The following is a 13,161-nucleotide window of genomic DNA, read 5'->3' on the forward strand; positions in this document are numbered from 1 at the left end:
TTTTTTTTTTTTTTTTTTTTTTTTTTTAGTCCTTCTAAAATATAAAAAAGCATTACAAAGGGTCTTTCTCAAGTAGTTTGATCATTTAGGCTGACTACTCACTCTAACCTTAAACTGTCTAGATTTTATATACTGACTAAGCTTTAAGAAAAATCAATTTTGTCTTAAATTAGACTACTGAAAAATTAGGTCAGGTAAGAAAAATAAATTTTCAAAATAGTGGTTCCATCACTGATTTACCTTAAAGTAATAGAGATCATTTCTGACTTTTAGTGGTATTTCCCTCTAGAAATTATAGGATGGCATTTTTTGTTCAATTATAGAACTTTTCTCTGAGCCCATGTGATAGCATTCAGATGATCCCTGTTTGTAAGTCATGTCCTAGAAAGAGTAACAAAGAGGATGTCTTCACTTTCCTCTCATTCACTGACTCTGGCATATGTGGGCGTGTGTGGGCATAAAGTCTTTGATTACATATGTGATTTTCATATTTTAGAAAGAAGCGTGTGATTGTTTATAAACCAGTAAAGAGGTTCTCTTTCTGTAGCACAGTATTAAGTACTGTTTGGTAACTGTCAGAAAATCTTTGTGGAGCTCTTGATCTTGAATTCAGTGTAAAAGCCAAGAGCTTTGTGTAGTCTCAAAATACTCTTTACTTTTGTTTCATCTAATCAGTTTGCTTTTATTTTTTGTTTGTTCTAGACCAAGAGCAGTGATGACCTCTTAGCTGGAATGGCTGGAGGGGTGACTGTGACTAATGGTGTTAAAGGAAAGAAAAGCACCTGCCCTTCCACAGTGTCTTCAGCATCAGCCCCTGCCATGACTACCGTGGAGAACAAATCCAAGATCAGCACAGGTATGGGTGGCATTCAGAGTAAGAGTTAAATTGCTTTTTTTTTTAAAGATTTTATTTATTTACTTGACAGACAGAGATCACAAGTAGGCAGAGAGGCAGGCAGAGAGAGAGAGGAGGAAGCAGGCTCCCTGCTGAGCAGAGGGTCCGATGTGGGACTCGATCCCAGGACCCTGGGATCATGACCTGAGCCGAAGGCAGAGGCCTACACCACTGAGCCACCCAGGTGCCCCTGCTTTTTTGTTTGAATAACAGAGTGCAGTAATATTTAAGGTGTTCCATTAATTACAGAAAATGTATGCCATGTACAAAAGTATTTGTATTTCAACCCCATGTACTCATCACCCTTGTCAAGTGAAGGACAGTCTTAATTCCTTCACATCCACCTTCCCTCCTCATTTGGAAGCAAATTCTAAGTGTCCTGTAATTTCATCCACAAACATGTAATTATCTTTGAAAGATAAGGATTCCCCTAAATATATAATCACAATACTATTATTAGTCCTTAAAATAATTAATAATTTCTCAAATCATAAATATAAAAAAAAAACATTCAAATTTCCAACTTTTTCATAAATACTGAATAGGTGTATTTACTGTTTCTAGGTCAGGATTTACTTAAGGTCTGTATATAATTGTTACCCTTTCCTAAATCTATTTTTTTCTTAAAATTTAATTTTTATAGAAATATACATTGTTTGGGGGCGCCTGGGTGGCTCAGTGGGTTAAGCCGCTGCCTTCGGCTCAGGTCATGATCTCAGGGTCCTGGGATCGAGTCCCGCATTGGGCTCTCTGCTCAGCGGGGAGCCTGCTTCCCTTCCTCTCTCTCTGCCTGCCTCTCTACCTACTTGTGATCTCTCTCTGTCAAATAAATAAATAAAATCTTTAAAAAAAAAAAAAAAAAAAGAAATATACATTGTTTGAACTATATTTTTCCGTGATCTGGATTTTGATGTCACATCTCCTTGATGTCTTTGACCATGTTCCTTTGTTCATTTACTGTTAATGTCATTGGATCTAGAGCCTTGATGGTTCAGATTCAGGTTTCTTTTTTTCCCTCATAAGGTGCCTTCATACACAGTAGTTGTCCTTCACCAGCAAGCACATCATTTCTGGTTGTTTGTCTTTCCAAGATGTTAGCAGCCTCTGACGATCAATGCTGGATCCATGCATTCCTGTTCTACCATTCTTTCTTCATTTGTTAGCAGCAATTCGGCTTTAGATTTGTTGGAGTCTGTTAATTAACTCATCCCTTCCAGTACACACAAGATCATGTGTATTCATTTTATTTTTTATTATTTATTTGTGTTTTTAAAAAATTTTTACTTTTAAGTAATCTGTACTCCCAATGTGAGGCTCAAACTCACATCCCTGACATCAAGAGTTGCATGCTCCACTGACCAAGACACCTAGGTGCCCTAACGTCATGTGTGTGTAATACAGCTGATGAAAGCACATTGGCAAAAATAATAGCAGACTTCCTTTATGATCATTATTTAGACCATTAGCCCCTCGTATATGTTATTAGAGTTTTTCCTAGCCCAGGTTTACCTACTGTCCTCTCTCCTACTTTGATCTTCTGTGGACTCATCCTTCTATCCCAGATCACACACCCACCCCCTGTTAGTTATAATAGGCATGTGGTATGATCATGAGGAAGGCACTGTTATACCAGGCACCGTTCCATTTTATCCTTACTATAGTCCTCGGAGGTAGAGGCTATTATTATCCTCATTTTAGAGATGTGAGAGCTATGCTTAAAGCTTAAGTATCTTGCATAAGGCCTTGTGTTCATTTGCTCAGAAAATATTTAATGGGTACTGTACCACGTTGCTACAAAGCTGGTGGTGGAACAAGGACTGCACATCTCAAGCTTGAAGTCATCACCACACTAAACACTGCAGCCTTTGTGGTAAGAAGGAAATTAGGTATTCCAATACCATCTATGTATCTTTCTATTTCCAGCTTTTAGAATTTACTGGGAGAGATGCATTTGTACCGGTTCCCTACTGACCAGTGCCACATGCCTTCACAGGCTAAATTCAGTTATATTCTCCCTGTATCCATTGCCTCTACTGGAGGCAGCTTTGTACATCTGTATTAGTTTGTTAAGGCACCCATAACAGAATACACAGATTGGGTGGTTTAAATAACAGACACGTAGTTTCCCACCAGAACTGGCTAGAAGTCTGAGATCAAGGTGGTGGCCACTTTGATCTCTTCTGAGGTCTCTCTCTTTGACTTGTAGTTTGCTGCCTTCTCATTGTCTCCTCACATGGTCATACCTCTCTCTGTGTCTGTGTCCTGGCCTCTTCCTCTTACAGAGATACCAGTCAGATTGGATTAGGGCCCATTTTTACAAACCCCATGTTAATATAAATACCTTTTAAGCTAATTCTCTTTTCCCCAAAACTGGTCATGTTCTGAGGTCTTGGGGGGGTATGGTTTCAGCATATGAGTTTGGAGGATACAGTTCATCTCCTAACAACATCCTTAACTCTTCCATTGATTTTCTCTACCTTTATTTACTATTACCTTTTTTTTTTTTTAAGATTTTATTTATTTATTTATCAGAGACAGAGGGAGAGAGAGCGAGTGAGCACAGGCAGGCAGAGGCAGAAGCAGAGGGAGAAGCAGGCTCCCTGCCGAGCAAGGAGCCCGATGTGGGACTCGATCCCAGGACCCTGGGATCATGACCTGAGCCGAAGGCAGCTGCTTAAACAACTGAGCCACCCAGGCGTCCCTTTTTACTTTTTTTTACTTCACTTTTACCTTATTTACTTTTACGTTTATTTACTCCCCATGACTTCCCAATCCAGTTCACTTGTCTGTAACTCAGATTCTTCCATCTACTCACGGGGCACAGTAATCCCAGAAGGGGAGCTTTTTTTGTCATGTCCTCTCTCTTTTCTTGTTCATTTACTTCTCCTTTCCTTTTGGAGCATTATTAATCCTTCCCCTCATTACTGGCTCCTTTCCTTTTGTCTTTCAGGCATGCCCAGATGCTTTGCTTTTTAGGATGGGTTTTGGTTTGGGAAAGAATAATGATTGGTACTGTTTACAGAAATGGGAAAAGGAATTAATACTTCTGGTTATACCACCCTGTTCCTTATTTGGCCTCCATTTGCAATTGTTTGCTCCTTAATCTTGTTATTTCTGCCCTGTAAATCTATTACAGAGGTAGCCTCTTTTCTGTTCTTGCAGAGATCCTGATCTCACTCCCCAAATGTAGGCCCTCCTTTACTCTTACTGCTCTGCCTGCCCACACTCCTCCTGGACTACTCTTCTTCCTCAGGTGTTTCACTTAGCAGCCTCTGGATTCATTTTCATTAAAATGCTGTTCCCTATGAGTCTTCCCTGCTCCAGAACATTTACTCTGGAACTCACTAAATTTCCCCTGGCGTTCAGAGCCCCATAAAAACTTCTCTGCTGCTTCCATTGTGTGGCCTTATTTTCCTTGCTGTGCACCCTGTTCACTTCTGCTTCGTCATCCTGTCCTGTGGCCAGCCAGAATTCTCTCCCCTGCTCTACCCCTGATCCCTGGCAGAATTAGTGTCTGTCTTCCTATACCCATTGCCCTTTCACTCCCTCACCTCTGCAGCCTATGCCTGACATGTAAAACCAGCAGGTTCTTACCGAATACTTACTGATTAGGTCTAGATCTTATTTTTCAAGGTGAAAAGCAGCTAATTATTTCCTAAGTGTTTTTAGGTAAGCATATTCCTGTTCTTTCTGTACTAAACCCAAAGTCATGTCAGTTTCCACAGGTTTAGAATTTTAGCAGTCAGGTAGTAGTGATTCATGTAACATATTTGGTAATGTGCCATCATTAGTTAGCATTAGTATTAGTACATTATTGTTTTCTAACATTTAGGAAGACAACATAACATAATTCTTAAGTTTCAGAATCTGGAGCCACACCGTTTGCCTGCATTTGAATCTTGGCTTATCCACTTATTACATGTGCGGTGTCAGCAAATTATTTAGCATCTCTGTGTGTGAGTTTCTTCATGTAACGATAATGAGGCTTACATAAGTTAATGTATGTGAAGTGTTCATCTGTGTGTGTGTAGAGTAAGTGCTAAGTACACATTAGCCTTATTATAATTAATGTTACTGGTATTATTTATGTAGCATTCTATGTGAAAAACTTTTTTTGCACTTACTTTGATCATACTTTTTGTGTTTATCATAGGTAGCTTGGATTTTTGGTTTGTCTGGAAGCTGCTTTTCCCTTCTTGCTTGTCTGTTCTTTCTTTACCATCCGCTTCTACAATTAGTTTGCTACCTTGACTGGTTAATCCTAGAGTTTGTTTCATCTAGCTTACCCTAGACTCTTATGCCCCTGGCCACTTCTCTAGCCATGGTTTAGGATTCAAGTTAATGTGTGGCTTTTTTTATGTAATAGATTTATTGAGATATAATTCATATTTTGTAAAATTCACCTTTTAAAAATATACAATTCAGTATATAGCTTCTTTTTCATTAATAATTAAAAGATGAATGATCTGGTTTTGAGGAAACGGAATTTTACAGTAACCAGAATCTAAGGCAAGATGACATCGGTCGGAATCAATGCGTAGGACTCTAGATTTCATCTGGTTAGACCTTGGACATAACCTATGTACCTTTTCTTGTTAATATTTTTGCATTCCATTCTTTGTTTTAAATATTTAGGTACAAGTTCTTCAACCAAGCGGAGCACTTCCATAGGTAATAAAGAATCTGGTTCTACTAGAGAAAGATTACGTGAGCGTACCCGACTAAACCAGAGTAAAAAACTACCTTCTGCGGGTCAGGGAGCTAATGACGTGGCATTGGCCAAGCGTTCGCGCAGTCGCACAGCTACGGAATGTGACATTCGCATGAGCAAGTCTAAGTCGGACAACCAAATCAGTGACAAAGCTGCTTTGGAAGCCAAAGTGAAAGATCTTCTCACACTGGCAAAAACCAAAGATGTGGAAATCTTACATTTGAGGAATGAACTCCGAGACATGCGTGCTCAGCTGGGCATTAATGAGGATCATTCCGAGGGTGATGAAAAATCTGAGGAGAAGGAAGCCATCATTGCTCACCAGCCAACTGACGTGGAGTCCACTTTACTGCAGTTGCAGGAACAGAATGCTGCCATCCGGGAAGAACTCAACCAGCTCAAAAACGAAAATAGAATGTTAAAGGACAGGTTGAATGCTCTGGGCTTTTCCCTAGAGCAGAGGTTAGACAATTCCGAAAAACTGTTTGGTTATCAGTCCCTGAGCCCGGAAATCACCCCTGGCAATCAGAGCGATGGAGGAGGGACCCTGACCTCTTCGGTGGAAGGCTCTGCTCCTGGTTCTGTGGAGGATCTCTTGAGCCAGGATGAAAACACCCTCATGGACCATCAGCACAGTAACTCTATGGACAACCTAGACAGCGAGTGCAGTGAGGTGTACCAGCCCCTCACGTCGAGTGATGATGCCCTGGACGCACCATCGTCCTCAGAGTCCGAAGGCCTTCCGAGCATAGAGCGCTCCCGGAAAGGGAGCAGTGGTAACGCGAGTGAAGTGTCCGTTGCGTGCTTGACAGAACGGATACATCAGATGGAAGAGAACCAACACAGCACGAGTGAGGAACTTCAGGCAACTCTGCAAGAGCTAGCTGATTTACAACAGATAACCCAGGAACTGAACAGTGAAAATGAAAGGCTGGGGGAAGAGAAGGTTATTCTCATGGAGTCTTTATGTCAGCAGAGTGATAAGTTAGAACACTTTAGTCGACAGATTGAATATTTCCGCTCCCTTCTTGATGAGCATCACATTTCTTATGTCATAGACGAGGATGTGAAAAGTGGACGCTATATGGAATTGGAGCAACGTTATATGGATCTAGCAGAGAATGCCCGTTTTGAACGAGAACAGCTTCTTGGTGTCCAGCAGCATTTAAGCAATACTTTGAAGATGGCAGAACAAGACAACAAGGAAGCTCAAGAAATGATAGGGGCACTAAAGGAACGCAATCACCATATGGAGCGGATTATTGAGTCTGAGCAGAAGGGTAAAGCAGCCTTGGCAGCCACATTAGAGGAGTACAAAGCCACAGTGGCCAGTGATCAGATAGAGATGAACCGCCTGAAGGCTCAGCTAGAGAATGAAAAGCAGAAAGTGGCAGAGCTGTATTCCATCCATAACTCTGGAGACAAATCTGATATTCAGGATCTCCTGGAGAGTGTCAGACTGGACAAAGAAAAAGCAGAGACTCTGGCTAGTAGCCTGCAGGAAGACCTAGCTCACACCCGAAATGATGCCAATCGATTGCAGGACACCATTGCAAAGGTACTGTTTTAAGTGGATAAAATGGAGCAGAATTATGCAGCTAAAGTACACACTCTGCTTACTGAAAGCCAGTATCACTAGTGTGATGTCTCATTCACTTGTTCTAGGATTGGTTTTGTTTTCTTTTTATTTTTTCTTTTAATTTTTAATTTAATTTTTTTTTAAAAAAAGATTTTATTTATTTATTTGACAGGCAGAGATGACAAGTAGACAGAGAGGCAGGCAGAGAGAAAGGAGGAAGCAGGTTTCCTGCTGAACAGAGAGCCCGATGCGGGGTTCGATCCCAGGACCCTGGGATCATGACCTGAGCCGAAGGCAGAGGCTTTAACCCACTGAGCCACCCAGGCGCCCCAAGATTGATTTTGTTTTAAAGATTGAGAATGTTTTCCTTATTGGGATACAGTCAAAAGTATTCTTAAAATAATGTCACTTTGACTCACTTGCATTTTGTTGTTTTTTTCCTGCCTGTGAGAGGAAGGGACTAGAATGGCAACAACAGAATTTGTTTCTAGTCTGGGTGTGCCCAGAGAATCGTATAGTGCAATTTTATCTCCTCATCTCTAATGACATATTTTGGCGTAGGAGAGATGAGAGCCAGTAGACCTCTCTGTGGGATCAGCAGTGTCTACCCCTTTTCCTGTGATTGTAGTTTTTCAAATAGAGTTCTCTTTCGAGTTAAAATATTTTTGGAGTATGGAGGCCCCCGTTGCTTAGAGGGCTAGGTCTTATTGCTGGCAAAGACCTTAGAGATCATGGGTCCAGCCCCCTTGTTTTACACCTACTATGGTAATGAGGACACATGCAGAACTACTGCCTGGGGTTGCTGGCACTTCAGCCAAGGGTCTGTGCCCCATGTGATTGCTGATGCAGGATTTATTTGCATGAGTTGATCCAAATATTCTATCTTACATTTTATTTCCTATTTTAATGCAGTGACTTTTAAACTAAGAAACATCAGTATATCTTTTGGCCAAAATCCAAATTATTTATTTATTTATTTGTAAAGATTTTATTTATTTATTTGACAGAGGGAGAGAGATCACAAGTAGGCAGAGAGGCAGGCAGAGAGAGAGAGGGAAGCAGGCTCCCCACTGAGCAGAGAGCCCAATGCGGAACTTGATCCTAGGATCCTGGGATCATGACCCAAGCTGAAGGCAGAGGCTTTAACCCACTGAGCCACCCAGGCACCCTAAAATTCAAATAATTTAGATCTCAATTTTTTTAGTGATGTTTAGAGATACAATTTAGGGAATGTATTATGTGTTGGAGCATATGTGTTGGAGGCCACATGGACCTGAACTTTTGCAATAACAATATTTGAGAATTTGTTTCCATTTTTATTTTGGTAATAAAACTGTCACACATCAGACTTCTTAAAAAATTTAATTTTAAATTTAAAAAAAATCTTTTTTTTTTTTTTTTTAAATAGGAGAGGATGCTATTTATTTATTTATTTATTTATTTATTTTTCTAAAGATTTTATTTATTTATTTGACAGAGAGGGAGATCACAAGTAGGCAGAGGCAGGTAGAGATGGGGGGGAAGCAGGCTCCCTGCTGAGCAGAGAGCCCGATGCGGGGCTCGATCCCAGACCTTGGGATCATGACCTGAGCCGAAGGCAGAGGCTTTAACCCACTGAGCCACCCAGGCGCCCCAGGATGTTAATTATTAATTAGATGCATGCCTGTGGCGCCTGGGTGGCTCAGTGGATTAAGCCTCTGCCTTCACCTGGCGTTATGATCTCAGGGTCTTGGGATCGAGCCCCACATCGGGCTCTGCTCAGTGGGGAGCTTGCTGTCCCCTCTCTCTGCCTGCCCTTCTGCCTACTTGTGATCTTTCTCTCTCTCTCTCTATGTCAAATAAATAAACAAAATCTTTAATCAGATGCATGTCTTTGATCCAAACTTTGGAGAAGGAAGAATTTCCAAAATTTCCTTGTAAATGATCTATTTAAGTTCAGTGATATGTCAATATAATTTGTCAGTGATGTAGCGACAAATTATGCTTAAGCACATTACATAAAATAGTATATTATTATAGAGTGCTTTTTTATATTTTCAGACAGTTATTACACAGGTGGTTTTAGTTCTCACCTAGCAGTTCATGCTTAGCTTCCTTTGGAACAATATATACTTCCATTCTAGAATTTTTCTTAGAGCAGCTCTTACTTTTCTAATCTGCACCATTGATTCTATATAGGTAGAAGATGAATATCGAGCCTTCCAAGAAGAAGCTAAGAAACAAATAGAAGAATTGAATATGACATTAGAGAAACTAAGATCAGATCTAGAAGAAAAAGAGACAGAGAGGAGCGACATGAAAGAAACCATCTTTGAACTTGAAGATGAAGTAGAACAACACCGAGCCGTGAAACTCCATGACAACCTCATTATTTCTGATTTAGAGAGTAAGTGGTGGGGGAGCTTTTCATTCCTTTTTGTCCTACCCATCTTAATGAGAGGGGATAGTTTGCATTTGGTAACAGAAGGAAAATTGGTTCCTCTGACTGCTGCAGAGAAACAGGTTCAGTAGTAGATAGTGCCCAGCAGAAGTACGTATGTGGCCAAGCATATATCACACATTAAGCAGTAGTCTTTGGACTGCTGTGTTTTGTTCCTAAGCAAGAACTATTAGGTGGCAGCATTGCTTTAAAACTGTGTTAGTTACAGAAAATAATTTAAAGGAAAAGCTGATTGTTATTATATTTTTCTAGGTCTTAGGAAAAGCCATTTACTGTTTATTTTTAGTGATTGCAAGTATACTGAGACCATAGAAATCGATCATTCGTTATCTTATGTCTGAGGCACAGGTATTTATTTGTTGTCTTATTTTCCTCCCTATCAAGGAGATTTTATGATCTGATAGAATTGAAACTCTAATTTTAAGTTGCTCTACGTTTTTTGAAACTTTTATGATTATTTCAGACTTATAAAAAAAGTTATAAAAATTGTACAAAGCATTTCTGTGTTGACAATTTGATGAGGAGCAGAAATTTGGGTGATCTTAAAATGGCTTCCCACAGACTGTTTATTATGTTGCGAGTGAGGAAAAAGAAACAACCAGAAATTATACAGTGGAAAAATTGGGCAGCACTTTGGGTAATTGTATAAGTGACAGAGGCACACAAAGTCAGACTCAGCATTAGCTAGGCCATATTCTTTTTTTTTTTTTTTTAAACATTTTACTTATTTGGCAGACAGCACAAGTAGACAGAGAGGCAGGCAGAAAGAGAGGGGGAAGCAGACTCCCTCCTGAGCAGAGAGCCTGATGGGCTTGATCCCAGGACCCTGGAATCACGACCTGAGCTGAAAGCAGAGGCTTAACCCACAGAGCCACCCAGGTGCCCCGCTAGGCCATATTCTTGCTGAGGAATAACTTCAGTTAATCATAAAGAACATTAAACAAAAAATAAAGAATGTTTTCCTAAAAACATAAGTGGGGTGGTGCTGTATTCCTAAAAAATGCCAATGTCATAAAAATCTTTGGGAAAGGGACCTAGGGAGACATGACAAACAAAATACCTTTGCCTAGACTGGGTCTAGTGCTATAGGGAAAATGCTATAAAGAATGTTATGACAAACTGGTCAAAAGTAGATGCTAGATAAACACATGTATAAACTTACGAAGTTGATAACTATACTGTGTTTAAGTAAGTAAATGTTTCTATCCTTAGGAACCACAATCTGAATAGCTAGAGGTAAAAGGCCATGATGTATATCCTTAAAGGTTTAGGAAAAACATTAGGGATAGATGGATAGAGACATAAATAGGGATACAAGATAGCAAATGATGAAAACGGATGGGTAAACTGTTAACATAGATAAATCTGAAGAAAATGGCATATGGGTGCTTTTTTGTACCAGTTTTTGCACCTTTTTGTAAATTTGGAATTTCCAAATAGTGCATCTTAGAAATTCTTATGTATTCTTCATCCAGATTCCTTAGATGTTAACAAATTTTAAGTTGTAGTACACTTTAATGATACCCAGGTGGGGGTGGGGACAGGGAGAATGGGAATAACTGTTTTTGGATACATTAGTTAAAGCTTTTAAATTTTGTGGTTTATGATATTGCTTCATTGGGTTCTGACAGTGTGTTATTTATTGACAGAGGATTAATAGACAGACACAGTGCCGGGCCAGATCCCATGTGCTGTGGGTGCAGAGGTGGGGAGGTTTTTTTATGGTTTGTTTTGTGTTGTGTTGTGTTTTTAAAGATTATATTTATTTATTTGACAGAAAGAGAGAGTGCTTGCAGGAGTACACAGCAGGGGGAGCTACAGGCAGAGGGAGGAGAAGCAGTCTTCCCACTGAGCAAGGAGCCCAGTGCTGGCCTCAGTCCCAGAGCACTGGGATCATGACCTGAGCCAAAGACCGACACTTAACTGACTGAGCCACCCAGGCGCCCTGGGGAGGTTTGAACTAGTTCCAAGAAAGAGTGGGTGGGTCATCTGCAGGAGTCCTATAAACCTGTGGCAGTTCTGAGCTCTGACTACTTGGCTCTGATTCTCTGGATTGACCCCACGGTTATTTGGAACATTCTGAGACATTTGGATACTGAAGTAGCTCACCAGGGGACTCTTTTCTTAGAGATAATGATAGCCCAACAGATAAAATGTCCTTACCTGAAGTTTCTAAAAACTTTAGTTTAAGGGGTGCCTGCCTTCGCCTTGGGTTATGATCTCGGGGTCCTGGGATCGAGCCCCACTTCGGGGTCCTGGCTTGGGCGGGGAGTCTGCTTCTACCTCTCCCTCTGTCCCTCCCTCTGCTTATGCTTTCTTTGTCTCTCAAATGAATAAATAAAATCTTTTTAAAAACCCAGTACTTTCAGTTTAACATTTATAGCTAGTCTGTATTTCATTATCTCTGAACTGAGAGAATGTATCTAACTTTATTTCCTAAGTATAAAAGGTTCTACAGTTTTTCAGATTAACTTGGAAATTGAGTGCATTTTTCATTTAGTACTGATAAAAAAAGCCTTTTGCCTTGTAAGACTTATGATTTGAACATGGAAAAGAGTGACATCTTGTGGTAATTGAGGATGTAGGTAGAAAAATGTTAGCTGATAAGGATTCCTGGGATGAAAAATCATTGCCAAAACAAAAATTATGTTAACATGTGGATTTTAATTTTGAGGTGGCTGAAAATTCTGAATATCTTTTTAGCTATATAGCTTCTCCCTCCAATTTTTTGAAATGAAAAGTTCAAATATTTCGAAATATTGGCAGCATGGTATGTTAGCATCCATTGCCTAGATTTGATAGTTATTGTTTTGCAGTATTCACCTTCCATGTGTGTATGTGTGTGTTTAACTGAACCAGCTGACAGTAAGTTGTAGACCTTATGACATGTAATATTTCAATATGTGACTCCTAAATATTCTCCTTGTAATCATATTTAGTAAAAATTTGGTATAATTCCTTAGTATCATCTAATAGCTCATATTCACATTTTCTCAGCTGTCCCCAAAATGTCTTTTATAGTTTTCTCTAGGAACCAGGATCCAAGCAAGTTTCATGTACATGAAACGAGTTGTTATGTCTCTCTAGTCTGATAGGAGTTAATTTATTTCTTAGCGAATTCTAGCACTTGGGATAGATGCTAGGTCAGCACTTGGAATGGGGGACTTGCTATTAATTGAGAAATTGAACTTTCTTTTTTTTTTTTTTTTTAAGATTTTATTTATTTACCTGACAGAGATCACAGGCAGGCAGAGAGGCAGGCAGAGAGAGGACTAAGCAGGCTCCCTGCTGAGCAGAGAGCTCGATGTGGAACTCGATCCCAGGACCCGAGGTCTATGACCTGAGCCAAAGGCAGAGGTTTTAACCCATTGGGCCACCCAGGCGCCCCACTTTCTTTCTTTTTTTTAAAACGATTTTATTTTTAAGGGGCACCTGGGTGGTGCAGTTGGTTAAGTGTCTGACTCTTGGTTTCTACTCAGGTCATGAACTCAGGGTCCTGGGATTGAGCCTCGCTGCAGGCTCCTTGCTCAGCCCAG

At 40.1% G+C, this 13,161-nt stretch overlaps 1 protein-coding gene across 2 annotated transcripts in view; it reads left to right on the forward strand.

The window, feature by feature from the left end:
• SPECC1L (sperm antigen with calponin homology and coiled-coil domains 1 like) overlaps positions 1–13,161 on the forward strand; it is a 138,989-nt gene that overhangs the window by 44,404 nt on the left and 81,424 nt on the right. For both annotated transcript variants that reach the window (XM_059408944.1, XM_059408942.1), the window contains 3 exons: positions 703–856; positions 5,531–7,164; positions 9,364–9,571. In XM_059408944.1, coding sequence (XP_059264927.1) covers positions 703–856; positions 5,531–7,164; positions 9,364–9,571 — 1,996 coding nt within the window. The remainder of the gene's footprint in view (positions 1–702; positions 857–5,530; positions 7,165–9,363; positions 9,572–13,161) is intronic.

Source organism: Mustela nigripes, chromosome 8, assembly GCF_022355385.1.
Source record: "Mustela nigripes isolate SB6536 chromosome 8, MUSNIG.SB6536, whole genome shotgun sequence".
Taxonomy (NCBI): Eukaryota; Metazoa; Chordata; class Mammalia; order Carnivora; family Mustelidae; genus Mustela; species Mustela nigripes.